Source organism: Caretta caretta, chromosome 26 (assembly GCF_965140235.1).
Source record: "Caretta caretta isolate rCarCar2 chromosome 26, rCarCar1.hap1, whole genome shotgun sequence".
NCBI classification, from domain to species: Eukaryota; Metazoa; Chordata; order Testudines; family Cheloniidae; genus Caretta; species Caretta caretta.
In genome coordinates this window covers 3,747,558-3,775,028 of record NC_134231.1, presented here as the reverse complement: position 1 = coordinate 3,775,028, position 27,471 = coordinate 3,747,558, and the positions used below count along the sequence as shown (strand labels likewise).

Below are 27,471 nucleotides of genomic sequence, written 5' to 3'. Positions count from 1 at the left end.
GTCTTAGAACTTTTAGTAAGTAATCTAGCTCGGTATGTGTTAGATTATGATTTCTTTAAATGGCTGAGAAGAGAATTGTGCTGAATAGAATAACTATTTCTGTCTGTGTATCTTTTTTGTAACTTAAGGTTTTGCCTAGAGGGGTTCTCTATGTTTTTGAATCTAATTACCCTGTAAGATATCTACCATCCTGATTTTACAGGGGGGATTTCTTTATTTCTATTTACTTCTATTTTTTTATTAAAAGTCTTCTTGTAAGAAAACTGAATGCTTTTTCATTGTTCTCAGATCCAAGGGTTTGGGTCTGTGGTCACCTATGCAAATTGGTGAGGCTTTTTATCCAACATTTCCCAGGAAAGGGGGGGTGCAAGTGTTGGGAGGATTGTTCATTGTTCTTAAGATCCAAGGGTCTGGGTCTGTAGTCACCTAGGCAAATTGGTGAGGCTTTTTACCAAACCTTGTCCAGGAAGTGGGGTGCAAGGTTTTGGGAAGTATTTCTGGGGGGAAGGACGCGTCCAAACAGCTCTTCCCCAGTAACCAGTATTAGTTTGGTGGTGGTAGCGGCCAATCCAAGGACGACGGGTGGAATATTTTGTACCTTGGGCAAGTTTTGACCTAAGCTGGTAAAGATAAGCTTAGGAGGTTTTTCATGCAGGTCCCCACATCTGTACCCTAGAGTTCAGAGTGGGGGAGGAACCTTGACAGCATATCATGATATAAAGAAGACAGGAGCTCACTTATTGGGAAATGTGAAAATTACAGTAATCTTGTTCGCCCAGAAGACAGTTGTTACTACCAGATCATTTAATAAGATTACAGCCAGGGCCAAATTCAGAGATAGGGGTTTATTGCATGTTGATAAGTCAGCATTGTGTCTGAGCTGTTATAATCCAACACCTTCTCATGACTCCTCAGTATGAAACTTATGCCAGTGTAGAAGACTCCCTTTTTTTCTTACCGGGTTCTTGATCCCACCATAGATCTCCTGTCAGGAGCTCATTGGTGAATCAGGGTCTTAGATTCCCCTTTCCAATTTGTCCCTCACGGTCTAATTATATCAATGACTGACCCAGTGAACATTGATGGATATCAGGATGATGCGACAGAAAAACCTGTGGGATATCATAATGATGAGAGACCTTTGAGGACAGCCACTGTTCTGAATGAAAACTGCTGTGTGTGGCTACACCTGTTGGGGTCTAATTAGTTTGTTGTTTGTTTTTGGGATTTTCCAAGGTTGTTGTTTTTTCCTTCTAACTTAGCTCTGTTGTGAAAGGACATCTCCAGAGTACATCACTTCCAACTTAACTGCCAGCTCAGTACTGGGTTGAACATCAGAACTTCGCTTAAAATGGAGGGGCTAAATTTGCATTACTAATAGATGAAGTTTGCTTTGTGACTTTTGAGCTTTGTAACTTAGCGTGAGATTCTCGTCTTAGCTCTGCTTGCTAGTTGCTAAAAGGAAATGAAGCTTTTTAAACTTGCAGCCACTGTGGGAAACCAAATTAGAATCAAATAAAGGATATTAAGATTGCATCTCTGCAGCCTATTACACTGTGCCAGTGCATTTATGTGGTGCTGACTACACCTTTTGGTCTTGTGAAATGGAATGTGTGTCAGAACTGGCCTGATGCCACTCTTTCCAGCTAATTGGGCACCTTTTGGATTCTAGCGATCCTAGAGTTGAGATTCACTTTTGACTAGAGTTTGATTTCACTTGACAACTTTTGTTCTGTGCATCCAGGCCTGTCTCTTACTGTTTATTTGAATGAAATGGCATTTACAGCCTTCCCCTTCGTATTTCATTGCTGCTTTAAAAAAAAAGCATCAAAAACATAGTATATTTAGAATAGATTGATCGTAATATGTAATTAAAAGTGATAATATTTAGCCTACAGAAATGCATGATATATTCCAGGCAATTGTTTCTCCATGGAGGATTTGTATGTTCAGGCATGAACATTACAAAGATATCAAGGGAGTGTAGCTATCAAAAGTGATGATGGGCAAAGGAATTCTTATTATGCATCAAATTACTTTAAATAATGCTCATCCCACAAAGCAAATAAATTCAAGGTGTATTTGGTCCATGCAATTTACTTTTCCCCCCTCTACCACTAGGCTGAAATAAAATCTTGCAGACAATTGCAAATCACAGTAGCATCTCAACGGTTCACTATTTATCTGAGGGTATGCAAGGGTGACATATTGAAAGAATCTAGAATCTATTCTTTCCTCCCTCATTTATGTTGACTTTACAACAGTGTAACTCAATTATGGCCGCAGTAGAGTAAGTTCCAATTTACACCATTGTAAGTAAGAGGAGCATCAAACCATAAGCTGCAATGGCTGTTGTGAATATGAACAAAAAGAAATGAAAATCTCTATAAATCCAGTTTGTTTTTGTAAGTGATTTCTCCATTATGAGTTTCTCCTGATCAAAAGTACCAGCAGATTCAACTTAAAGACAAATGTTTGCCAATGTAGCATTGAGTAAAGGTGCTTAAAGAAACCTTAAACAATAATTGAGCTTTGCAAACTATAATGAGCTTTACAGATGACAAGATTCATAATATGAATAGATATTTAGGTGGATAACCTGGGGGCAAAGAAGAATGCACAGATAATGTAATTTTTAATAATTGGTTTCCTGCAACAGCTTTTTGAGAGCTCATTTTAAAGGTTAAGAAAATCGTGCATGCATTTGTTATGCAAAAAAAATACTAAATAGAGAACTCAGAATAGGTTGTTCTGTTGTCAGATCAAATAAAAGGCTGTCAGGTAGCAGGCGTTTCCCTCCCCTTGCCCAAATCAAAGCTAATTGCCGGAGTGACATGTCAAAAAAGAGACTTTTCTAGGTCCTAGAGCGTCAAGATATTAGACAGACAATCTACCTTTTTTACTTCATAACTTGGAGCTCCCTTTTTAATGGCACAGATATTCAGCTGCATTCACTCGTTGTGTTCTGATTCCTGTGCTTTTCCTTCTGGTTTGAAAGATGGTAGCGGATCTTTGATTGAGGTGAAGCTGTGATAATTTCAGGCCACCTCTGAGCTCTGTGAGTAAGCTCAGACTCAATTTCCAGCTCTATCTGAGTGACGTTTGACTTTAAGTTTGTGAATGTCAAATACTGTTGTGCACATCCAACAATGTGGTCCTGGCCCTTTCAATTTCTTCCTATCCTATAGGAAGGGTGTGTGTATGTGTGTTTCACCAGAACTCACTGTTGTGCAAAGGGGTTCACCCTGAAAAGAGGCGGACATTTTTAAATGCTTCATAACTGGGAAATTTCAAAGCACAGAAGGCACCTAACCACTATCCACTTTCACTGGGAATTAGCTGCCTACACTGTACTTTGTGCCTTTGAAAATCCACCCCCTTAAACATGTGTGGATTTTCTCAACATCACAAAAGAGCTAACTTCTCTCTATCCCATTCCAATGGAGGAAAATGGCTGCCCTAAAGTGAGCCCTAACTATCAAAGTGTGTGCCTATAACAATACAGGGAGAGCAGTAGCTAGGGGATTATGACAAACACGGTGTCTGTCCAATGTAATGATGGCTGTGCCTCTCTAGTATTGATATTAAAACCTAGTTAATAATGAATCTCATTGACAGGAGGCTCCGAGCAGGGGTTTTTTAATGTGCCTCATTCTTAGCACAAGTAAAAGAGACTATAATGATAACCAGCATGTTACTGAATAATGTTCATAAATTGATAGCACAAATAACTTATTTCATAATGAGTGTTGGGCTGCATGACTGTACAGCAGCTCTTGGACTTACAGGAGCGCAGCTCACTCTGCATCGGTAATGTTATTAGAAGGATGCGATCTCTTCACTGAAATTATAATCACCAAGTTGTATGCTTTTCTACTCTAGCATTGGTTCTTCTGATGAAAGAGAGGGTGAGCGCTTCATTATTTGAGGGGGAGGAAGAAACCCTGAGGTTTTATTTTTGCAAAGGATTTTTTTTGTCATGCGTAACCAGCTCATTTCTTATCATAAACAAGAAGATGCATTAAAGAGAGAAGAACTGTGCTCTGTGGGCTCTTATCTGTTAGCTGATGTAAAAGATTTACTTCAAAGCAATTGCTACAGAGAAAAGAAAGCTCAGGAACTCCACATGAACTGTGGGGCTGGGTTGGGCTGAGCTTCCTTGGCTTTGCAGTGGACTCTATATACCTAGGAAAAAGCTACTGAAGATTTTAAATTTGGATTCTTTCTTTTAAGCTTAATAGCTATACCATCTGACCATACAGGGCATTGCTTTTAAAAATAAAGTCAATGACAGAAGTACATTCCCTAGGGGACTAGATGGCTCTGAGGACTTTTAATGGTATACAGAGTCTTTCACCTTTGTGTGGCTGGAGTTGCATTCAAACCTAGTTCAGAAGTGATTGAAAGTTGTTTGAATCTGATGGCTGCGTTAAATAAGTTAGTGGCTTTATTATGTCCCCACTAGGAAATGGGTTTGAGAGCACCCTCACAACTGGAACTAAACAGAACCTTTGCTGGCAGTCTCAGCAAAGGGGTAAAGGTCTGAATGAGCCCAGGAGACTGAAATCCTCCCATTTCCATAAAGGAGTCCCTCCTGTGCAGGTGGCATTGATGGCAGAGTGGGCAAGAAGTGTTTCTGTATCTAGGGATGAAGAGAGGAGTTCAGTCATCATGCATCCTACATCAGTGGTTCTCAAACTTATTTTTTCACGGACCACTCGAAAATTGCTGAGGGTCTCAGCGGAGCACTTAATGATCTATCCAAATGTTGTTTGTACTGTTAGCTAACTATTGTAAAGAGCTTTGGATAAAAGCACTGTATTTAAAAAAAAAAAAACCTTAACAATAATTAAAATTTTTTGTTCTATAAATAAAAGCACACAAGTCATATTTTAATATCCGTAGTCTTACCTTTCTAATGCAATGGATGTGCCCTCTCTCCCCTGCTGCGGCAGCCCCCGAGCTGGGGCTGGGAAGGAGAGCTGTCTCTCCCCGGCAGCTGCAGTCCTGGAGTTAGGGGAAGTCCCATCTTTCTCTGGCCGCTGCAGCCCTGCACATCCCAAATTCCCCCCACCCCCTCTTCTCATCCCACTGCCCTCTCCCCAAGGCCACAACCTCGCCTTACATGTGCATCTTCTCCAGGGTCCAGGCACCTAATTAGTGGAGCCATGCCTGTGTGGCTCCACTAATTAGGTGGGTGGCCCTTCATTCTCTCACCTTAGAGGAAAATATCCACAGACCACCTGAATGGAGCTTGTGGGCCACGGACCACAGTTTGAGAACCTCTGTCCTACAACACTCACTGGTGCAAAAATTCCTCAAAGTCTGCTCTTTCAAAACGCATATGATGGCGGGACGCCTGCTCCCTGTTTGTATAAAGCCTAGCCAAGTGAGGACCTGATCCTGATAGGGGCCTTTGGGAAATACTGTAGTACAAACAAACCATTTTAATAAGATGTATTTCCTTAATTTGATAATGGCACACCCTGTACTACCATTTTCAAACAGGCTTTTTGCTAGGGTAGTATACATTTCAAGGGGCTATATATCATTCAGAAGCAATTTGTGAGGTTTTTCTTTACATCCAAAATATTTCCAGAAGCTTTGAATTTGGGAAGTCCAACAATAACCTCTAAACTTGTTCTGTTGTAGGAGTCAGTTTGCTGATACCGCATGGAGCTATCCCCGAAGAGAGCTCATGGGAAATGTATCTTACCATCTGTCAAGGGGAGTCCAGGTGAGAAACCAATAAAAATCACATGGCAATACCATTCCCTCCCTCCCCCTCCCCCCCCCCCCCCAAAAAAAAAAAGCATAATCCCAGCAAATACTTTTCTGATAGCCATCATACCAATTATTGGATTATGTGGGCCTCATTCCACCATCTTTTACCCTGCTATAACTATTGACTTCATAGGAATTACTAGGGTAAGCAATAGCGTATGCTACCACTCTGAAAACACATTCAGTTATGAGAACTCTGTTGAAGGACTAGATAACTCAGGGGAACTGGGTTTCTAGTAAGAAATCTTGCACTTCTAGTTTATCAGTCTGACTCTTCCCATTGCTGATGAATAGTTATCACCATCCTATGGACATTCGGTGGCCTATGTGAAATGAATGAATGGTTCTCATTCAAGTTCTTAGTGCATAGATAGTCCAGTTCCTAACTTATAGATAACTCTGTTCTAGAAGTCACTGTCAGAGTCTGCTCCCTTGTTGGCTGTCTGTGATGACATACTGTCACGCTGTCCCAGCAAGAATTGATTGGACCATAGAAACTGAACTGCCCTTTGACCTTTGGAAGTGTGGTCCTTCTGCGCTGCATTTGGCAGGGTGTTTGAAGTGCTTTTGCCCTGCATTATTTCCCTTTTGTGGATAAATAAAGGAGTTGGTTCTCCCAGGCTTTCAGTCCAGCACCATTACAATCACTTTAAAGAATTAGAAACAGAAGGAAAAAGAAAGTTGTTACTAGGCTTTTGGTAAGTCCAGACAGCTGTTTTTTGTACAGTTGTATCATATATCCTGCCATTTTCTCTGCGACATAAAATGTACCTAGCTACTCTTTTGGACCTTTTCATAAACGAGGTGGCCATTCGACATGGGGGAGGGTCTGAATTCTGCTATCACTTACACTAGGAGTAACTATATTGTAACCAGTGGAGTTTCTCCAGATCTACATCAGTGTGAAAGTAGAATTTGACCAAGGGTCTCTTACCTCAGATTAGTTTCAGAGGAACAGCCGTGTTAGTCTGTATTCTCAAAAAGAAAAGGAGTACTCACGAAAGCTCATGCTCAAATAAATTGGTTAGTCTCTAAGGTGCCACAAGTACTCCTTTTCTTTTTACCTCAGATTAGTTTTCCCCCTTTGTTATGAAGGAAAACAGCCAGAGAAACAGATGGTTTTAGCAGATTTTGATAGCTGTTCCCAAAAAAGCATTTTCTGTTTCCCAGTGGCTTTAACTTTTCACACAACATGGGTTATAAAGAATCACAGTGCTCTACCAGTCAGAACTTAGCAGAACCTAGAAAATAACTTCTGCCAGACTTAGCACTGCACATCAACAAAATCCATCGGGCTCTGAAAAACAACTGTCTGGAAACTTTGTTCTCAAACCAGGAGACTCAGTAGAGTTACAAAGTGAAATTTTACTTAATAGGGTCTAGTAACTGAAGTGAGCACACTTAGGTCACAAATGTAGCATACTGTCGCAATGCTAGTACAAGGATTTGAGGGGAGGCAAGTTTGAAGTGGGTAGGGTGCTAGTCCTACCTCTCAACTATCACTAATTACAAGATAATCCTTCATTTTTAGAGCCCAAATTTCTTTTACCTCAAATGCAAAATTGTGAAACAAAATAATATCAGGTCTATGTCAGGAACCCAGTTTACAGTATTGACTTTCTACGTGATGTTTATTCCAAGTCAAATAATCCTGCTACTGCATTATTTTTCTTGTGTGGTTCCTTTTGGGTCCTTGTCCCTCAGCTGAGTCTCAGCAGGGTAATTCTTGAGGGAATATCTGTGACTTGAAGGGGCTTGGCAGACCTTAGGAACTGCACTAGTCTTAGGGTGCTTTGCATGTTTCATCCCAGGTTCTCAAACTTTCATTAGTTAAAGCTTTTTAGTAAGGCAGATGAGTTTACACGCATTCAAAAGGTGGACAAATTGCGATGGAAAGATGAGACCAAGTGTGTCTACTAATTTGAGATGCCCAACTTAATAAATGTAGGATATGTGGGTGCTCAGCACCTCCAAATATCAGGATTGAGGAGTTTTAGATTGGGTACCCAGAATGAAAGCACTTTTGAAAACTTGTTCCTAAATATCTTGCCTAAAATCATAATGGTGGAAGAGAGACGGGGAGGGGAACACCCATCCCTGGCTCTAAGTTACTCTCTAATCTTTAGACAATACTCAGGGCCTTCTGGACTTTCAACAGCGCTAAGTGTTATCTAACTGCTAGACACTTCCTACCTTTAGTGCCAGCACTGTTGCACATGAGAGTTATTTTCCTTTCCACATATTTCCATTTGAGTGTATTTGATATGCACATGAGAAACTGGCATGTTAGTGGGTTGTTTTCTTCCCCTTTTTCTGTATATATTGACTTAGAGTTACTCTAACTTCTTGGGTAAATATAACTTGTCACTTAGTTTCCTCGTGATGTATTTACTCAAGAGAGTTTGTCACAAGAATTCTGGTTAATATATACTACTGAGGTGTATTTTTCTAAATTAAGCAAACTTGATTTTATCATTAAATAATGTTAAGATTAAAGATAAAAATCAGTAAGCCCAGGACACTTAAAATCTTAAATTCAGCCTTTTGCTCCTACTACTAAGCCACAGTATGTATCATTTAAGGGTTTGTTTGCACTTCTGCTGAGTATAACTTTTCTTTTTCTCCTACTGTTTACACTGAGATTCTTTATCTTGTGATCCTGACAAATCTCTGGCTAAGCAGTGTCAGCCTAGTACTTGGATATGAGATCTCTAAGGTACTGTAGGGAACAGTGTTGGCAGTTTAGGTTTTTATACCTGCTCAAGTCACCTATGCCTCATTTTCCTCTCTGAATTAGTGTTGAAACAATGCCCTGACATGTTGCTAGATAAAGCTTTGCTGTTGTAGCAGGGCTTACCTTTCAAAGAAGACTAACAGCAAAGGTCCTTGCCATTTATAGTCATTAAAGATATTATGGCAACTTCTTGCAACGATTGGGATGTTAACCCAGCATCCTGTCTGATTTAAAACTTGTGTAATTACATCCTACTGCCTAACTTTCCCTTTCAGTTTCAAGTGTATATAGTATTGTGTGCTCACGGTCCTAAGACTGTTTCGTAGAGTTTGTCTATGCTGCTGAGTAGCAATTGTGTTCCACTCCAGCAATGACTACGTTTCAGGGGTGAGTGCAGTGGTTCCTATAGATCCCTTTTACATTTACCTCTCTTGGACTAGTGGTGAGAGTGCTAAGTCCTTTGAGATTGCACTTCCCTTTTGCTTTTCATCCAACAAAGTATTATTTTTAAAACTGAATAGTTTTGAGATTAAAAAGCAGAAAGGACCAGTGTGATCACTGAGTCTGGCCTTCTGTATAACACTGGCCATAGGACTTCCATGAATTAATTCCAGTTTGACCTAGAAAACATATTTTAGGGAAAAAAATCCACTCTTGATTTAAACATTTAGAGAACAGACTTTTCAGATGAATGGTCCTAATTTTCCCAGTTCAACCAGTTGATGGGATGTTGTTGCTGTCTATGCCGTTCTTGTGTATGTCCATGCACACACATGTGGACCCAGATCCTCAGCTGGTGTTAATTGGCATAGGGGATCTGACCCATGTTCTCTAGAGCACAACTGGTTAATTCCAGAGTAGCTTGATGCTGTTTATACTTCATCATGTAATTTTCTGACTTGTTTTCGTATTTTATCATCTGGTCCGTTACCATTAAGCACAAATTCTGTTTTCTCAGTCTGTGTTACCAAGAACTGTTCTGAAACCCAACCCCTCTTCAATCTTTGCCTGAGGCCTCCAACAAATTTCTCTGCTTTAGCTCAGTAGGTGTGAGGATTGGATTGATTAGTCTTTCCATCACTACCACTGTACAAGATGCAGTGGGACAGTCCAAACAACATTCTTACAGTGTAATTAAATAAGCTCCCACTTATTGCATGTTTCTTTAGCTTCCTTCAGCTGTGCTTTCATAATTTAAGTTCCAAACTGAGCTGAACAGACAGGTTGCAGTAATAATTTAGGTGGTGAATTTCAAGCCCTCTTTTTTTTGAGGGGGAGGGGAATGCACCCCCTGGAAAGAGAGGCCAGAAGCAGGCTTATGTACCTCTCAAGCCCTATTTTTAACACTTGAATAGTGGTCCAAGACTGGCCAATTCGTAGAGGTTTGTCCCCGTGAAGCATTAGTGGAGATGGAGAAGGCTCTTGTGTCCAAGGAAAGGAGTACTTAGTCCCAGATTCCTAAACAAAGTCATTCTTCTCTTTGTGTGGGGTGATAGACCCTTTATATTGAATATAGGTACAGGAAAAGTGGACAATATTTCAAAAAAGAAGTGATATAAAAAAAGAAAACTATTGCATATAAAGTAAATATTTGGTTACAGGAGCTTAGATAGCTAAATAATTGCAGGTGTTTTTCTTTAAAAGCTAAGAGAAAGAGCTGTCTGTGAATTTTAAAGTCTGGGGATATTTTCTGAAACCCTTTTCTGCTTTTCTCTGATATCTGAACTCCTTTGTGAGAACTTTTATATTCCATCCGCATCTGCTGCCATAGTATTTTGATCATTTTCAATGAAAGATTAAGATACGTGAAGGGAAGGAGGAAAAAAACCAGCTGTTTCATCTGCAAGGATTCCGCAGAAGTGAATTAAAATGGGTTAATTAAATACAAGTAGCAGATTTTGCCTGCTGTTTTATTTTTGTGGGCAGAAACAGAGGTGGTGAGAACCGGACCAGAAAATTACCATAGGGAGATTTTTCTTTTTCTTTTTTTTTTTTTAATGCAATCCTATAAAATGAAACAAATGCAAACACTGATTTATTTTTCCATTATAATACAGGCAGTGTTTCCTTTTCGAATAATTGGGACAGCAGTGATACAGCCATCTTAGCTTTGCTGGAATAAAACAGACTAGTTTAGCAGCCGCAGCATCCTGTACTGATATGCAGGAAACCTGATTCCCTTTTGTTGCCCGAATTTCTTGTTTCCCATGGCAGAAGGAGCTGTAATCTCTGCAGAGTTAATACTGAGTTACAGTTCTGTATCACTTTACTGACCATATGCATTAAGTAGCCACCTCTCGAGTGAAAGTCATCAGCCATGTGGACAGCTCACTATACAGAAGTGGATGAAAGGTTAAATTATGGGTTCAAGTTAAGGATGTTTGTTCCCTTTTCCTTACAAAAGGACTGCTCTGTGTAATCATTTGTGATTCAATAGCAGTTCTAGGAAAGTTTCATCCAAAAGACTAAGGAGTACTTGTGGCACCTTAGAGACTAACCAATTTATTTGAGCATAAGCTTTCGTGAGCTACAGCTCACTGCATCCGATGAAGTGAGCTGTAGCTCACGAAAGCTTATGCTCAAATAAATTGGTTAGTCTCTAAGGTGCCACAAGTACTCCTTTTCTTTTTGCGAATACAGACTAACATGGCTGTTACTCTGAAACCCATCCAAAAGACTGTCCACCCTCCCTGGTTTTCAGATATCACAGTCTAATTTGTTGTCTATGTTAGGTGAATGAACAGATGCATCTACCTCTTAAGAATGAGGGGCTGCATTAGCCCTTTAATGTGTGGTTCCAAGAAGCCATCTGGGGCAGGGGTCATGTCATCTTATGCATTGATTAAGGCAGAGTTTGTTCAGTATAACGGACTACTCATCATTACTATCACCTCCTTCTGTCAGCCCCCGTGGGGAGAAGGTAGACATTACAAGACATTCTGAATCAGGCCTGGATCTTTTCCCCTGCTCTGTTTCCATTGCTATCATTTAAAAAACAAAACCACAATTTTTTGCCCCATCATCTGTGCAATATACCAATTCTTATCACAAATCGTCTGTGTCGGCGGTGAATTGGTGTCATACAATCCTCTGGAATGTGGGTCTTGTGCTAAATCTAGAAGAAGAAGAAGAAATCCACATCTTAAAATGTTCCAGAGTCTTGAAGCACAGTACTCCTGGCCAAATCAGCCATGGAACCGGTGATCTCTCTAAAAGGAGTCCAAGCCAAAGGTATGATGATCACAAATATTTTGTCTGTCACGTAGAGCCTCAAGGATGGGGCTGGCTGCTGGGGCTTTATAACGTATGCATTGAAGGGCTCCCTGAGAGGAAAGAAATAGGCAAGCTTGCTCTCAAAACACCATACTTCCTTTGATGCTGGCAAAATGCACTGGATATTGATTTCTTAGAAAGTAACAAAAACCCTGTTGATTCGGGCCCTAGCGAGAATTAGAGTGAAACATCTCTTGCCTCCTTGCTTAATTCTCTCTCTTTAAACCTGCTTAAGCCGCTAACACTGAGCAGGAGCCATACTGTTTTTTAAAAAAAAAAAAAAAAAGCTAGCAATCTGGTGGCTTTTGCTCGCTGAACCAAAAAGCCACCTCACTGGAGTTACCCACACACAGCCGGGAACTGTGGCTGGTTGGAGTTAGTGCAGCTAGGAATATGTTGTTTGCCTGACAGTGCTGGGGATTTATCATCTCAGCCCACTACTGATTTCTCCTAGTGAAATAAATTAATAGGCACATGGAGACAGGGACGACACAGGAAATCTGGATTCAATGCCAGCTCTGTCACCAATTCTCTTTATGGCCTTGGACAAGTAACTTAGTTGTCCCGTGCCTCAGTGTCTCGTTGGTAATATAGGCTACATCTATAGTTACACCTAGGTGACTGGCATGCAGGTGTGAGCATCCTCACTGCAAAGCCATATCTGCATAAGTACGTCCTCACTGCTTCCCGCCTGAGTATGGCTGGGAGACAGCCAGTGGTTCTTTGTGCTGAGATGCTTTAGGATTCTTTCCCAGGCAATTGTATCAATGGCTGGGGGAATTGTGGGAAGCGCATTGGAGGACTATCAGCACATGAGTGATTTTTCCCTGCATCTTCACTACAGTGCAGGCGGATTCCAGTCCAAGTTACAGTGGAGCCTGGGCTTTAACAAACCCCCTCCCCCTGTCCAGCAGGATCAGTTAACCTGGGCTTTAGGGACCTCCAAACCTGGGTCAGAGGCTTTGCTGTGTGGATGGCAGGGAGGAGGGGGTGTTATGATTAAAACATAGGTAAGAGCCCAGTTTCACTGTGCAGTGTAGACATACGCTTGGAAATAATGAATCCTTTCTCCTATTCTTTGTCTGTCTTGTCCATTTAGACTTTAAGCTCTTTGGGGCAGGGACTGCCTCCTACTGGGATCCTAACAGAATAGGGGTCTGGTTAGGGTTGCCAACTGTGACTGAAGCTATTCTGGGAGATTCCCACCCCCCCAACATGATGTAATGTCATTTTCTTAAAATATCCTATTAAAATCTCCTGCATTGCTTTCAATATTCACAAGGAGATCTATGCCGATTCTGGGAGACTCCAGGCCAACCCTGGAGGCTTGGCAACCCTAGGTCCAGTCTCCGGTGGCACCTCTTCGTACTACTGCAATACAAATAATAAATTATCTGCATTCAGAAGCAAAAGACTGATCTATACAGACTACTTCTTTCTCCATGCAAAGAGTTAGCACACACTTAAAGGAGAAATAATAGATCTATTAGGAGCAGCATAAGTTTCCTTTACCCTTACTTTTGGGAATAGCCAGTGATGTGCCAGAGTCCTCATCATCAGTAATGTTTAAGGATTGGAAGTGAATCTGTAGGACTGGAAAGCCAGATGTAGTGGGGTAGTCTGGATCATAAGGAATAACAGGATTTCTTAGCAGATAATGAAATTTGGCAGTGCTGTGAGTATTTTTGGCAAGAGACTGATGGAAATCCAGGACCCAAGTTTTTTTAAGGGGGGGTTTCAGTGGGGAATGGGATTTCAAAGTGTTTTTTGACTACTTTATATGGTAGGTTCACTCTTACTGAGGGGTTTACACAACAACCGATAAGCCCCTCTCAAAAAAGAAGCAAGATGAGCATGTTAGGTCACAAAATGCTAAACAGTACTTCATTAGTAGTGACAGCAGCTCCATACATCAGAGCACGGAAATGATTTAAGAACCCCTTATCCACTGTAAGATTTTGACAAAAAATTGTGCTTGATTTCACAGCAGCTGATTCCTGAACCCCACACACACTCTTCACAGCTGTTCATGCAGAGGGGTTGGGGGGAGAGGAGAGTTTGTGTGGTCCTCTTGTCTCTCACATACTAATACTCCAAAACAACCTGCTGCCAACAACGAGCCCAGAGAGATTTTAAAGAAAAATAAATAAAAATTATATGCTGGAATTCAATTAGTTTGGTGGGGAGGGGAGGAGAGAGAAGTTTGCCAGCTGTGTGTCCTCCAGCACTGCACTTTCAGTAGTCAATACCATCTCTTACTGGGGTTCAGAAAGAATAGGACAACTGCTGTAATAAAAACACTCAAAACGCTAATGGTTTTTGCTTAGCCTTGACAATTTGGCATTCAAGCTTTTGTTTCTTGTGGCAGAACCACAGTGCTGTGAATAAAAACAATTAAAAGGGAGTGGGAAGACTAAAAACTGAAACTAATGAATACAGTTATTCAGCTCTGTTGAGGGACCGAGTGTGACATGCCATGCAACACCAATCCACTCATTCACCAAGACTAACATCCTACCTACAGAAGTGGCCAATACCTGACATGCATGGGGAAAATGACATGCAGGAGCGAATCTTTTGTGATAATTTCACAACCTGAAGCATGAGACTTCAAACTCTCAGCATAGTGAAAGGAGTGGGATCTACTGGTTATAGGGGGGCCCTTCAGGACGGCTGTGTTCTAGTCTCAGCTCTGCGATAGATTCACTTTTGAAGAGTTGGGCAAATTTGCTATACCTCCCCATTTCTATGACTTACTTAATGTGTGTAAAGTACTATGAGATGCTCAGCTGGAAGGTTCTATCAAAGTACAAAATATTGTGAGCCTACAATTATCCAGATTAGAGTAATAGAAAGTTACTCAACTCAGAATATAGGCCAAATGCAAACAATAGGGCTAACCCAATTATTACTGGGGCAGATTCTGCCCCCAAGTGTTCAAATCTTGTCTGGTCACAATTTTCTTAGGTTTCCCTCTTTTTATTTTTAAACAAACTTTATCCCTCTGACAGTCCAAATTGCTATAATTTTAACAGTGTATTTTAATACCACACTGATTGTAATATGAAAGTGATGAGAATAGCCCAAATGAGTCTTGATTAAAGATGCAGCTGAAAAGATAACCATGGCTTGTGTTCACGAAGAGGTTTGAATAACATGAATCTTCCTTCACTAAGGGGAAAACCACAGGTTCACAAATCCGATTGCATTTTGAAAAGGGGCTCCACATAGTGTAATTAGGCCTTATTAGTGTGCATCCTTTCGTTTATTGCCAGTTCTTCTGGAAGAAATAGCAAGTCCTATTAAGGTGATTTATCATAAACATCATTTCCACTCCAGTTAATTGCAGCATAGTTAAAGTAGTAAATGTAAGAACTTCTCACCTGTTGAACCAGAACTCTGTGCTTCAAAAGACTGCTGAGTGACATGGGACCCAGTAACTACTGCATTATCTTAGTTGTAGCAAATACAAAATGGTGCTCATTTAAATTGTCATTTCCTCAAACGAGGTGGCTGGTTCCACATTGAAAACAGGGCACATAAATGAATATCATGGTGTGTGCTCAGATTAGAGATGGATGTATCACATACAAATATAAGGAGGAAATAGGATCACTCACTACACAGTACTGGAGTTTTGAGACATTCCTTTCCTGGCAGGGCAGTGGACTTGTGTTTTAAGTGTTCATAGAATTCTCCCAACAAAGCAGGAAACATTTGGCAGGCGTCTGTGGCACGGGGCTGTGTATACACAAGTCTAGTGGCCCATACCTGAATTGCCCACCTTTCTCGAACAATGCTCAGTCTGACTGTAAAGACACTTGGAGGAGAAAATGTATGTATTTGTCTATGTTAGGTACTGGTATAGTTTCCATTACCATATTATCTGAGTATATCTGGCCTGTATCACTTAAAATAAAATACCCTGTACAGGTCAGGTCAGCTCCTTAGATTGTGAAGTCAGAGCAGGGGCCACTGTTTCTTAAATGTTTGGAAAATTATTAGCAAGTTGTGAGTGCTACCATAAGTAGTAATATACTTAAATACATTTTTACGTGTTTGAAAAAGTGTAAATTAAACTATTGGTGCTAAAGCTGCACTGTTTCCAGAAACATCACCCACATACATCCTTATAGATATCCCAGACTGGAGTAGAATGAATTCAAATGAGGTCAGAGTATGAAGGTAGAGGAGGAAAGGAGCTGATTGAAAAGATTAGAAGAAGAAAAGTGGCGGAGGGAAAATTCCAGGATTCAAGGTTCTATTTGCCTATTTCTCTCTCTGACATTCTGGTTTGATTGCATTCCAACAGAAATGTGATGATTCCATGATAATCAAATGCAGTAACCCACACTGCATGAAAAACTGAATGTATTTCAGATATTCATTGAATTGTTACTTCCTAACCTCCATGTAAGGTATGGACACTGCTTTTCACTGTGTATATAAACTGGCCATTTCAAAATTGATTTGCATGTAGTTTTTAAGCATCTAATTTGTTAAATCAATCAATTCCCCATAAATGTGTGAGAAGACAGATTAATTCAGATTTAGATATAATATGTAACATGCAATATTTGTGTTAATGTAGAACTTTACACTAACTGGGCAAAATTCCTCACCCCCACCACACTGATTGCCCCAAAAACAATAAATCATCACATTTCTGTTGTAAAGGAAACTGTGCATGTGACTGCATATTGCATATATTTTGCTGTTTGTTGAACTTGTCAAAATATTCATTTTTAAATGGATTTTTTTAAATAATTCATTTACATCCTTTTTTTTTTCAAACCAGTTCTGTTGTTTATATTTAACGGCTTGTGTGTGTGTATATATGTGTGTGTGTATATATATTTATTTATTTATTTATTTATGCGTCTGAAGTAACATGAAAGTTAGCATTCCTGTCACCCAGAGACTGGATTACCATGGGAAATCCAGATTCAAGGCACAGATCTTGGGCCTCCATGTACAGAGCTGGAGCTCTTTGGCTTCCTTTCTCTAGGCACTATGGTTCATTCAGAGCCAAGATGCCGTCAGCTCTGTTACCTTTACATATCACATTGATTGCTGGTCTGTTTTTAGCCAGTAGCAATTCAATAGAAAAACAGGAGTCATCAAGCGTAATGCCTCTCCTCTCCTCCTCCACTAACGTACCCTGCATCCAACCACACTGAGTTAAAGCAAAGAACCTGCTAGGGCTTGACAGTGCGCACGTCTTTAGCACCACTCCCATCTTTCTGGTTTCAATGCCTTTGCAATGTGTAAGGGGAGAAGAACATCTGGCCTGTAGCCCCTGCTGATGATCTGCCTTCCCACTAGAAGATACGTGAGCAGCCACTTCTACAGCCAACATAAACCATGCTTTTAATGGGCACCAATTCTTCTCTTGGAAGCTAAATCCTCTCCATAACATCCTCACACTGACTTCAAGCCTACAAGCCAAAATCCATTTCAAGATCCAGATCTCCCAGCTCTGTAGCTTGGAGATTGAAATACAGGCTATTAGTTTTTGTAATAGGAAATCTTAAAAACTGTTTCCCCCCAACACACACACACACACACACACACACACACCCTGTGGGCAATAATTCAAAACATGGCAGCATCAGAGTCAGTGAGAGAGCACTAGGATGGCAGTCACAGGGGATGGGCCGCAAACAAGCAGGCAGAAGTACTGGGAATGACTTGGCTGATTGTACTCACTGGGGTGAATGCTTGGACAATGTAGCTAGGCTTGAAAGGATTAGATTTTTCAGTAAATGTCAGTTAACATTGATTTCACCAAAAACACATTAACTGATGAAAAAATATTTCCTTCAGTAATAATCAAAATGTACAGATAGGTGAAGTAAAAAGTTACTTTAGTATGTAATAGTGTTTGTATATTTTGGCATGTGATATTGGCAGATATCCTTATATCAAAGTAGTTTGTTTAAACTGTTATAGAAGTAACTTTCCATATTGCAATGTCAACTATTAAATCATTATTAACTGACCTCCCCATAATTTCTCGCAATTGTGAAAATTAAATAGATTAAAAATAAAAAATTCTTAAGGCGTAAGTTGGTGCAATGGTGAAAATTACATCAATAAAAATGAAAATATACTTAAAATAAACATTATCAATTGAAATGATTAAAAAAAAGAAATCAATTTCTGCCAAGTCTAAATGTAGCCACTGAGGAAGGCATGCTGGTAAAATAAAATTAAAGGCCAGATCCTCAGCTGTGCTCAATGTCTTTTTCAGGTTGTAAAGAATGTGATAATCACACACCATTGGCTTATTTATGTAGAGTTATTGCAGGGCCTGGAAGATCAGTGGCAAAAAATTACTGTTAAATTTCTCTCTGGGATATCTATGGTTGCTTCCTCTGTAGGTGGAATTTGGGAGTCTACCCACTCCTGGGAGTCATCTTTGCCTTCAATTGTATTTCTTAGGGCCAATGTCTGCCTCACTTCTGATCTGCTTGTGTGTCTGTGCCATTAGAATATGGTGTTCTGTATCAAGACAGTATTTAGCATATTAAAATTACCTTTATACTGCGGATAGGCATGTGGTTCCAAAAGCTAGGCTAGAAAGGTGATCAGACCAGCATTAATCGTCCCTACAGCTATGTTAGAATAAGAGGAAAATATTATGCTGCAGTTTTATGTACCACAGCATAGAAAGAGAGAGAAGAACCACAGGTTTCTTTATTTATGAATTAATATGAGCAGAAACACATTGTGCAATGTTTGAAGACTCGGGAAATGTTGTCCAGTGTAGTGGGCGGAGCCAGGCATTGTGAGTGAGGACTCCAAAGTTCTCTCTTGCTCTACCACAATTAGGCCACAATTCATCATTTCTCTTCACCATGCATAGTTGTTTACAGCAGTGCAGACTGGGTGGTAAGATGCTACCAGGTGGGACTAGTAGCACAGTGAACTAACTTTTAATCATTGCCTGGAACCCAGGGTCAACGTTTATACCAATGCAATCAGACTGTTAGCATCAGATTTTGGGTGCCTCTGTTTTTGATGCCCAGTATGAAACACTTTTTTGCTTGATTTCCAGAGGTGCTGAGCTCCGAATGACTTTATTTGGAGTTCTGGGTGCACAGTGCCCCTGGAAAATCAGTGTCGGTATTGGGAAATCCAAACCCGAACCACCCAAAAGTTGAGGCCACCTCTTTCCATTTGAGTCTTAACCTCTCTGTGCCTTCTGTAAAATGGGAAGGAATAACATTTGCCTCATAAGGACTTTGTGAACACTGAATGACGCTTCACAAAGTATTGGATTTCCTCTGGCACCTATCATATGAAGATTACATAGTGTTAATATGAAATCGACAAAATGCAAGTTCATTTCTTTGCCCTAGTAGTTGCTGCTTTGTTTTTTTGTTTTTGTTTTTTAAGTTTCACAGAACTGAGCCCTTATTTTGTAGGGATTTATAAAATTAAAAAATTGTTCCATTTTCAGCAAAAAGATATTCCTTTATTTTTAGAAAGGAAATGACATTTTTCAAATTTTGAAATTTTAGTTTGATGATCAAATTTGATCTTAAAATATGGAAATTCCAAATTTGTAATTGAGATGCCTCCCCCCCCCCAAAAAAAAAAACCCCACAACCAAAAATCCACCATTTCCTCTGAACTGTGCAAAAGGCAGAATATTGTAAAATAAAATAGCCATTTTTTCATGTAGTTTCACAGAGAATAATTTCCTATTTGTGCAGAGCTCCATTGCCTATTTCTCTTTCCTTCACTGGAAATCTGTGAAGCTCTTGATTTTGATGGATTTGGAAGGATTAGATCTGGTTACTGATTTGTTTACTGTGCACCCAAGGGAATTTTAAATACCTGCATCTTGTAATGTTTCCCTTCCCTGCCTTGCTTAATAAATAGCCCTGAAATGCATCAGATTCCTAATACCTTGCCAGTTATTATAGAAAAGACTCCTGCTATTTGCAGTAAGTGCGAAAGTTCATCTAATTAGTTGATTTCAGTTCATTTGGCATTAAATAATTCCCAGAATTCCTATGTTTGTACAATATGTGCAACGGGGGAAATGACTCTCTGAAAGCAATTAAATTGCTTGTTTCAGAAGAGCTTGTCATTGGTCATTCACATACATCCCTACTATTACTCAGTCAACAATTACACTGAGCCACAGTAAGAAAAGGAGTACTTGTGGCACCTTAGAGACTAACCAATTTATTTGAGCATGAGCTTTCGTGAGCTACAGCTCACTTCATCGGATGCATACCGTGGAAACTGCAGCAGACTTTATATATACACAGAGAATATGAAACAATACCTCCTCCCACCCCAATGTCCTGCTGGGACACAGTGTCACTGTCACTGAGCCACAGTGACCATGGAAGGCTGCCAGGGACTATTATTGAGGCTATTCTGTTTCAGTGACACGTTACTTCTTCGGGGGGAAGGGGGGGGGAGTTTTAGGCCACAGGTGCATTGTCCCAGTCCATTTCACATCATCCTCCGGACAGACGTCTTCCTTTCTTTTTGTGAGAGTGTTTTGTTTTCTTCTTGACAATTAAAAAATGTGACTTATTGGGAATCCTCACCAGCAGCATGACTAAAACTCTCGATTCACAGCCCCTGAGGGTAAATGTAGTGTTGTTTGCGGCTTAACCTATACTTTGTTCCCACTATGGGAGATGAATTGTCCAACTTTGTGCTGGAGGTAACTTTGGCAAACTCCCTCCTCTCTTCCCCTGCCCCCCATGCACCTGTATTTTGTGCATTTGTCAGCAGCATCCATTTGGCATAGAGGGCAGGAGTTGAAGGACGTGTGCCTGTTGTGAGTGAGATAGGAGAGAGATGCACCTACCAAGTTAAATAACTAGGGTTTAACTCACTCTCTGGAAATATGGTATTGTTATCACTTCCTGCAGCAGCATCAAAATGGAGATAAGGAGATAAAATGCACCAGTCGTTCCTGAGTTACAGCAGAGAAGGGAGTAATAATTGAACAACTTACCCAAAATAAATAAATAGCAGTTTGTCTTGAGGGTTTCTAATAATTCCAAGACCATTTCTATGAATTTGCAAGAAACTCAGTGCATCTTTTATGAAAGTTGTTTGTGAATGAAGTTTTGTGCTGTAGAGAGGGGTTTCTTCACAGTACTCTCAGGTTTATTTATTTCTCTCTGTTTAAATCAGATGTGATTGGTAAAGGGTAGCATTGCTTGCTGCTTGATTTCATTTATTTAATTTTTCAAATGCTTTCTTTATTACTTGGAAAATAAATAAATTGAAATATTTGAGAAAATACTTATTTACTTTCATAGTAGTGAATTATTTGTGAACCATTCATGATTCTTGAAAAAATGTAGTAATCACAAGCATAATTAAAGTACTTTAGATGAATACGTTTTGAGACTCTGGGTTGTTTCTGAACCATTCATTTGGAATACTTGCTATGACGTTAATCCAGCAAAACCCTTAAGCATATGCTTATTTTTAAATTCAGTGGGACTACTGACATATGGAACATTAAGCTTGTGCTTAAATGCTTTACTGAAGCTGGGCCTATTTGTGTTGTGTTATTGGTGATCAAAGCCACTTGGTAGTGGTGGGTTTCTGCTCCCTGGTTGGATGACAGACTTTATATAGAGGAGAATGGCAGACGTACCGAATTATGCGCTTCTTGCTTGACTTTTTAGATAAACAAATGTAACGATTTCTCAACTCTGGGGATTCGTGAACACTTTCACAAATAATTGTGAACAATTATTATTATGACTCTTGTAACAGCAGAGCAGAATCAGCCTATTTATTTGTGAATATATTTATATACCCAGTTTTTTTCCATTTAGGCTTGATCCTTCAAACACTTGAGCACATATCTAAGTTTATTCATGTGAGTAGTCTAATTGACATTACTTAGATTGTCAACTGTTTGGGGGCAGGGACCCTCCTTTTGTTCTGTGTTTGTACAGTGGTCATTGACCAGGGCTCCTGTGTGCTTCAATGATATAAATAATAATAAAAATCATGAGTAAGGTTATGCACATGCCAATTCTTTCCTGACTTATGTCTGTGCAGCGTCACTGTCTTCAGTTCAATGGGCAGATTTTGGCCAGCAGTTATGATAACATTAGTAATAAAAACACAATCCACAAGTTTCAGAGTAGCAGCCGTGTTAGTCTGTATTCGCAAAAATAAAAGGAGGACTTGTGGCACCTTAGAGACTAACAAATTTATTGATGATAAGCTTTCGTGAGCTACAGCTCACTTCATCGGATGCATTTTTTTCCACTGAATGCATCTGATGAAGTGAGCTGTAGCTCACGAAAGCTTATGCTCAATAAATTTGTTAGTCTCTAAGGTGCCACAAGTCCTCCTTTTCTTTTTACAATCCACAAGGTTGAGACATGGACCCAAAATATAGTCCTCAGATAAAATAAAGACAGGGCATAACATTTAAACAATGTCATTTTTGTCTAAAAATTGTATTGGACCCTTTCTATCACTTCAGTGTCATTGTTTTGCATATGTGTTTACAATACAGAAAGTGAAGGAAAATTGATTTGTGTGGGATGGAGGTTAAATTTAGCTCTGAATGGATGAGCAGGGAAAGAGATTCGTATCAGATACTGTAAATTTATAACTTAATGTCTGCTATCTCTCTATTACCTATTTTGTTCTATTGGCAGAATATAAATGTGTTCTCAAACCAGGGAAATCATACTCAATCTGAGAAAATTTGAGAGAGGCTGTATTTTTACACCATAATTTGTTTATCTTTACTACTATGAAAATATTGTTGATGACAAGAAAAGAATTAGATGGTGATATTGCCAGCTGGTGCATAAAATAGGCCTTACTTACATAGAGTAATATTAATGTTGTATTTGATTTATTCAAATAGAAAAGTACTTAAAGAAACAAAATCCTGAACTGACCAGTGGAGGATAGCTTATATGTGACCTCATAAGTGTCTTTCATATCCAGCTTCAGATTCTATACTGAAATTAGCACAGCAGTTGGCTTTCCATTTTGTCTGTGTGGCAGATGGATGAGGCACTCAGATTTTGGCTACAAGTATTTTAAATATTTGTGTATTGCAGTTAACATAAATCAATTCCAATTTGATAAAAAAAAATGCTAGAAAAGTTTTCATTCCTTTTAAAAAATACTTTGAGATTTTTTTTTCCCTTCTAATATTTATTGACACATGAAGTCTACAGCCAGAAGGCACAGAAGTTCTTCTTGGTCCAGAAGTCACATGTGGCCCTCTCGATGTGACTGTCACCACTCCTTTTGCCTTGACTATACCGCATTGCGCAGAAGTAAATTCTGAACATTGGAATATTCACTTGAAAAAAAGAACACAACAAGGAAAATGGGAGGTAAGTTTAAACTGCCCCTTTCCAAAGGCCCTACTGGCGACAAAAATATAAGATACAACCATCCAGGCTGAACTTAGAGCTAGTCAAATGGGGATGGTGGGAAGAGATGAATCCAGATGTTTTTAAAATCATTTTCCCCCCACTGCAATTCAAAACTGATGAAAAATGTCACTGCATTTTATGATCTTGTCCCTGTCATATGATTTAGGTTTAGCTTAAGTGAACTGTAGCTCATGAAAGCTTATGCTCAAATAAATTTTAGTCTCCAAGGTGCCACAAGTACTCCTCTTCTTATGACAGGTAAAGTTTTGCCCAACTGTTGTCTGCTGTTTCTAAGCCATTAAGAAATTCAAGTAGGTCTAATCTCTGCTAGGAGACCCACCCATAGCTAAACCTGACCAGCTGGGCAAAACTTTACCATGATGGAAAGAAAGGTAAGGAATTCCTTAAGAACCAAAGCATGAAGTTTAATATTTTTACATTTCTAGAGTAGTCTTCTACATATTTCATGCCATTTTATATTCCATTTAATTGGTTGCCTCATTGGATTAACCTGTATCAGTAATGTGTACGGGTTTATTATATGCTGCATAAAGTAGTTCCCATTTGCAGTTCAAAAGCTTTCAAAGTATCAGTCAATTCAATTGAGTCTTCCCATTTTTCCTCACGCTGTGGGAAAGCCCAACAGTAAAACCATCCATGACTTTCTTAACCTTCTCTGCCTGCCCCTCCCCAAGGATTTTTTCCTATTTGTTGCACTTCTCTGCCTCATTTCAAGTTCAGCATAGTTCTTCTATACTTGATGCTGTTGCATTCAGTACTCGGTCAGTTTCATCAGCACTGGTTGCCAGTATTCAAGGACTATTGAGGAAAAATGAAATACTGCAGTGCAAATTCCCCAAACCATTTATCTAATGACAATACAACACGGCAAAAGAGTACGTGAAGACAAAACGTTGTATTTTTTTTTGGATCAGAATAAACATTATCTTGATAGTTGCTATAAGAGGATGTTAGCTGCAGACTGTTTTTCAAGGTTTGCTTATTGACTTCCTTCTTCAAGGTAATTTCTTAACCTGACCTTAGGAAAAATTAGCTAGAAATCCAAGAACACTTAAGAAGATGTTAAAATTGCTTCTGCATCATTATTATTTCTACGTTCTGCTCACAATGGATTCTGCACACAGCCATAAGTGCTGGTGCTGACTCAGGGCTAGACTGCGAATACTTGAATGAGTAAAGTCTATGCGATCTTGGCCACAAAGTATTTTATGTTTCAAACAAATTAGAAAAAAATGAAAAGAAACTAACAGAAATGTCCCGGCACCTGTTCTAAAAAGCCTTCTGATTTTGAAATATGATTTTCATTACATAGGAAGTGATGTCCATGGAAGAGGAAACTACTTCCTGCTACTGCCTGTTGGATCCTTATGCCTGTCACATTCTCTTAGACCGCTTTGGAACTTACGCACTCGCCGGGGAGCCCATCTCTGACTGCGCGGTTAAACAGCTGAAAGTGGCAGTGTTTGGCTGCATGTCTTGCAATTCGCTGGATTACAGTCTGAGAGTGTACTGTATGGACAACACCCCTTGTGCATTTCAGGTAAATTATTTTAACTCGTGAATTTTATTGTAGTTATTTTTCTACAGAATTGTTGTTTATTATTTGTGTTACTGTAGCACCTTAAAGCCCTAGTCATGGCCGTTGTGCTCGGCCCCACACAAACATAGAACAAAAAGATGGTTCCTGCCCCATGGAGCTTTATGCTGCCACTCATCATATGTGATTTAGTTCACTTTGCGAGGTCACTGGACTGGAACTCCGGAGACCAGGACGCTACTCCTGGCCCATCCACTGACCTGCAGTGTGTCTTTGCTCCAAAGCACTTAAAGTGTGGGAGAGGAAACAGAGGCACAGAGACATGAAGTGATTTGCCCAGAGACCCTCTTTCATTATGCATTTGCACTGCACCAAGTACAATGGGGTGTTACTGTGATACAGATACTAAAATATCAGCCACTTATCCTGTGATGTGTCATATTTATCAGGGTCATTAACCTTTACGTTCTCATTAGTCATGTCTCCCTTTTTTTGAATTGCAGCAAGAATTGGTCGGTGTTTTTTGACCCTTTCCATAAGAGTTGCACAATAATTGTGCATAATATCTTTTAAAAACCTCAAATGGAACCCTGTGGTAGTTAATCAAAATTAATACAATTTTTTTTTCACATGGTGTTTCTGTAAAAATTGCCTTATTTGGAGTTTGCCGTGGCTGCAGCTGGAATAAAGCACGTGTCTTTCGGGAATAGAGATGAAGACAGTTGAGACAGCTAATTTTTTTTCCCCATTCCTATTTTACCTCACAGAAGCATGGTGCTCTTAACAAAGCACGCTCTCGTACAGTTCCGTTTTTAACAAAAGAAAAGCTAGTGGTAGCTAGAGAAGTGTGGTAGCTGTGCACTCACTGCTGAAAGATGGATGGTACGTACCACTAATGTCTAGTAATATTTGTCTTGGTAAATCTGGGTGAAATTCTAAGGCCCCAGTTCTGATCTTGCATACAAAGGTACATAGACGCACCCCTAACTTGCACTGGGTCAGAAACTGAGCGGGTATAAATCTGTGTAGCCCACTGACTTCAGCGGAGCTACAAGAATGTTAATTGGCTACGGAGTCTGTCCCATTGTTGTGTGCATGTATGCCGTAATAAAGAATGTTCAAAACAGTAATACTACAGGGCTTCAAAGCACTTTAGCAAACAGAAATTCCAGAAACCAGTATTCTGCAACAGAGGAACTGTGAAAATGGCACATATGGGAAAACCAGAAACAAGTTTGTCTCATCCAGAGCAAAAGCAACCTACCACTGTTTTTTTCAGACTCGTTCTTATAGCATGCTATTCTCCTGCTGAATGATTCATCCAGCCTGCACTTTATTGAAAGAAAACAAACAAAAAAGCTTGATTTATTTGGACCATTTTGGGTCAAAAATTGCTGCTGCATTCAGAAAAAAACAACGAAGAAGACTAGAGGCTAGTCTTAGAAGACTGTTTTCCTTAATGTTAATGAAAATAAATGAATAAGACACGTCTGTTTATACTTTAGATTTTGATGTTTTTAGAATAATTACCATTTTTTTCCACTTATAGAAACCAGCACACGTTGTCTGTACATAAGACTATTATATGTGTATGAAATTCTATTTTCTCTATAAATATCCTATGTCAGTTCAGTGCCAGCTTCCTTTTAAATATAGAAATTGAGTAATTATCAGATAAAACGTCAGCAATAGATAAATAGAAGTGCTGGTCTGAGTCTGGACTACTGGGTTCTGTTGCTCATTTGCAGTACAAGCTTACATGCCTCCATTTGTAAAATGAGGATATTGCTTCACTTAACATAGGTGTTTTTAGCAAAAACAACCAGGAGTCTTTGTGGCACCTTAGAGACTAACAAATTTATTTGGGCATAAGCTTTCGTGGGCTAAAACCCACTTCATCAGATGCATGGAGTGGAACATACAGTAGGGAGGTATAATAACTCCTTGGGGCAGTAGTAGTCTCTCTTTGTACCTCAGATGGTGCCAAGAGTATCATCAACACTAAAGGCTACATCCTGGAGTAACCGCAAGCCTTGAGGAAGGTTGCACTGCTCCAGGGACCAAACTGTGACTGTGTCGAGATTCAATCTCTGATTTCCCCCTTCTGCTAGCAGGGAAGTAAACTGTGCCAGCACTTTTCCATGCACAATTCACTTCCCCCTACACTCTACCTGAGCTGCTCTGGCCAGCATGTGGGGGACAGAGTAAATGCTCCCCCACTGGATGAGGAGTGGCAGCCATGCGATGATTCTGATCTGGGCAGTCTCCACAGGTGCACCCTTCTCTTCTCCTTGGGTCACAATTTAGCCCTATACAAATAATAATAGCAGTGTAGGGGACTGACATATAGGCAAAGGTCCCAGCCAGCCCAGTCCAGATGTATGATGCTGCAGCTTTGACAGGACCCAAACCAAAGGAATCATCAGATGTTTCCCATCTGCTATTCTTTGACATGTTATTCTTTCTGTAGAACATGGATGCATGTGGTACTTGACACATGGGGTGCAATCCTTGTCCCACTTCAATTCAATGGCAAAACTCCCAGGGCCCGATTTATAAAGGTATTTAGGTGCCTAAAGATGCAGATAGGAACCCAGTGGCAATTTCAAAAGTACCTAGGTACCTGACTTCCATTGATTTCTGTGTGAAACAGGTTGATGTGCTCAATCCAAATCCCAGGGGACTGGCATCCAGGTCACAAAAGCCACCATCCAAGC

General features: G+C 39.8%; 1 protein-coding gene across 6 annotated transcripts in view; it reads left to right on the top strand.

Annotated features, from left to right (window-relative positions):
* UNC5D (unc-5 netrin receptor D) overlaps nt 1–27,471 on the top strand; it is a 324,448-nt gene that overhangs the window by 269,562 nt on the left and 27,415 nt on the right. For all 6 annotated transcript variants that reach the window (XM_075123365.1, XM_048829132.2, XM_048829131.2 and 3 more), the window contains 3 exons: nt 5,653–5,737; nt 22,986–23,154; nt 24,530–24,757. In XM_075123365.1, coding sequence (XP_074979466.1) covers nt 5,653–5,737; nt 22,986–23,154; nt 24,530–24,757 — 482 coding nt within the window. The remainder of the gene's footprint in view (nt 1–5,652; nt 5,738–22,985; nt 23,155–24,529; nt 24,758–27,471) is intronic.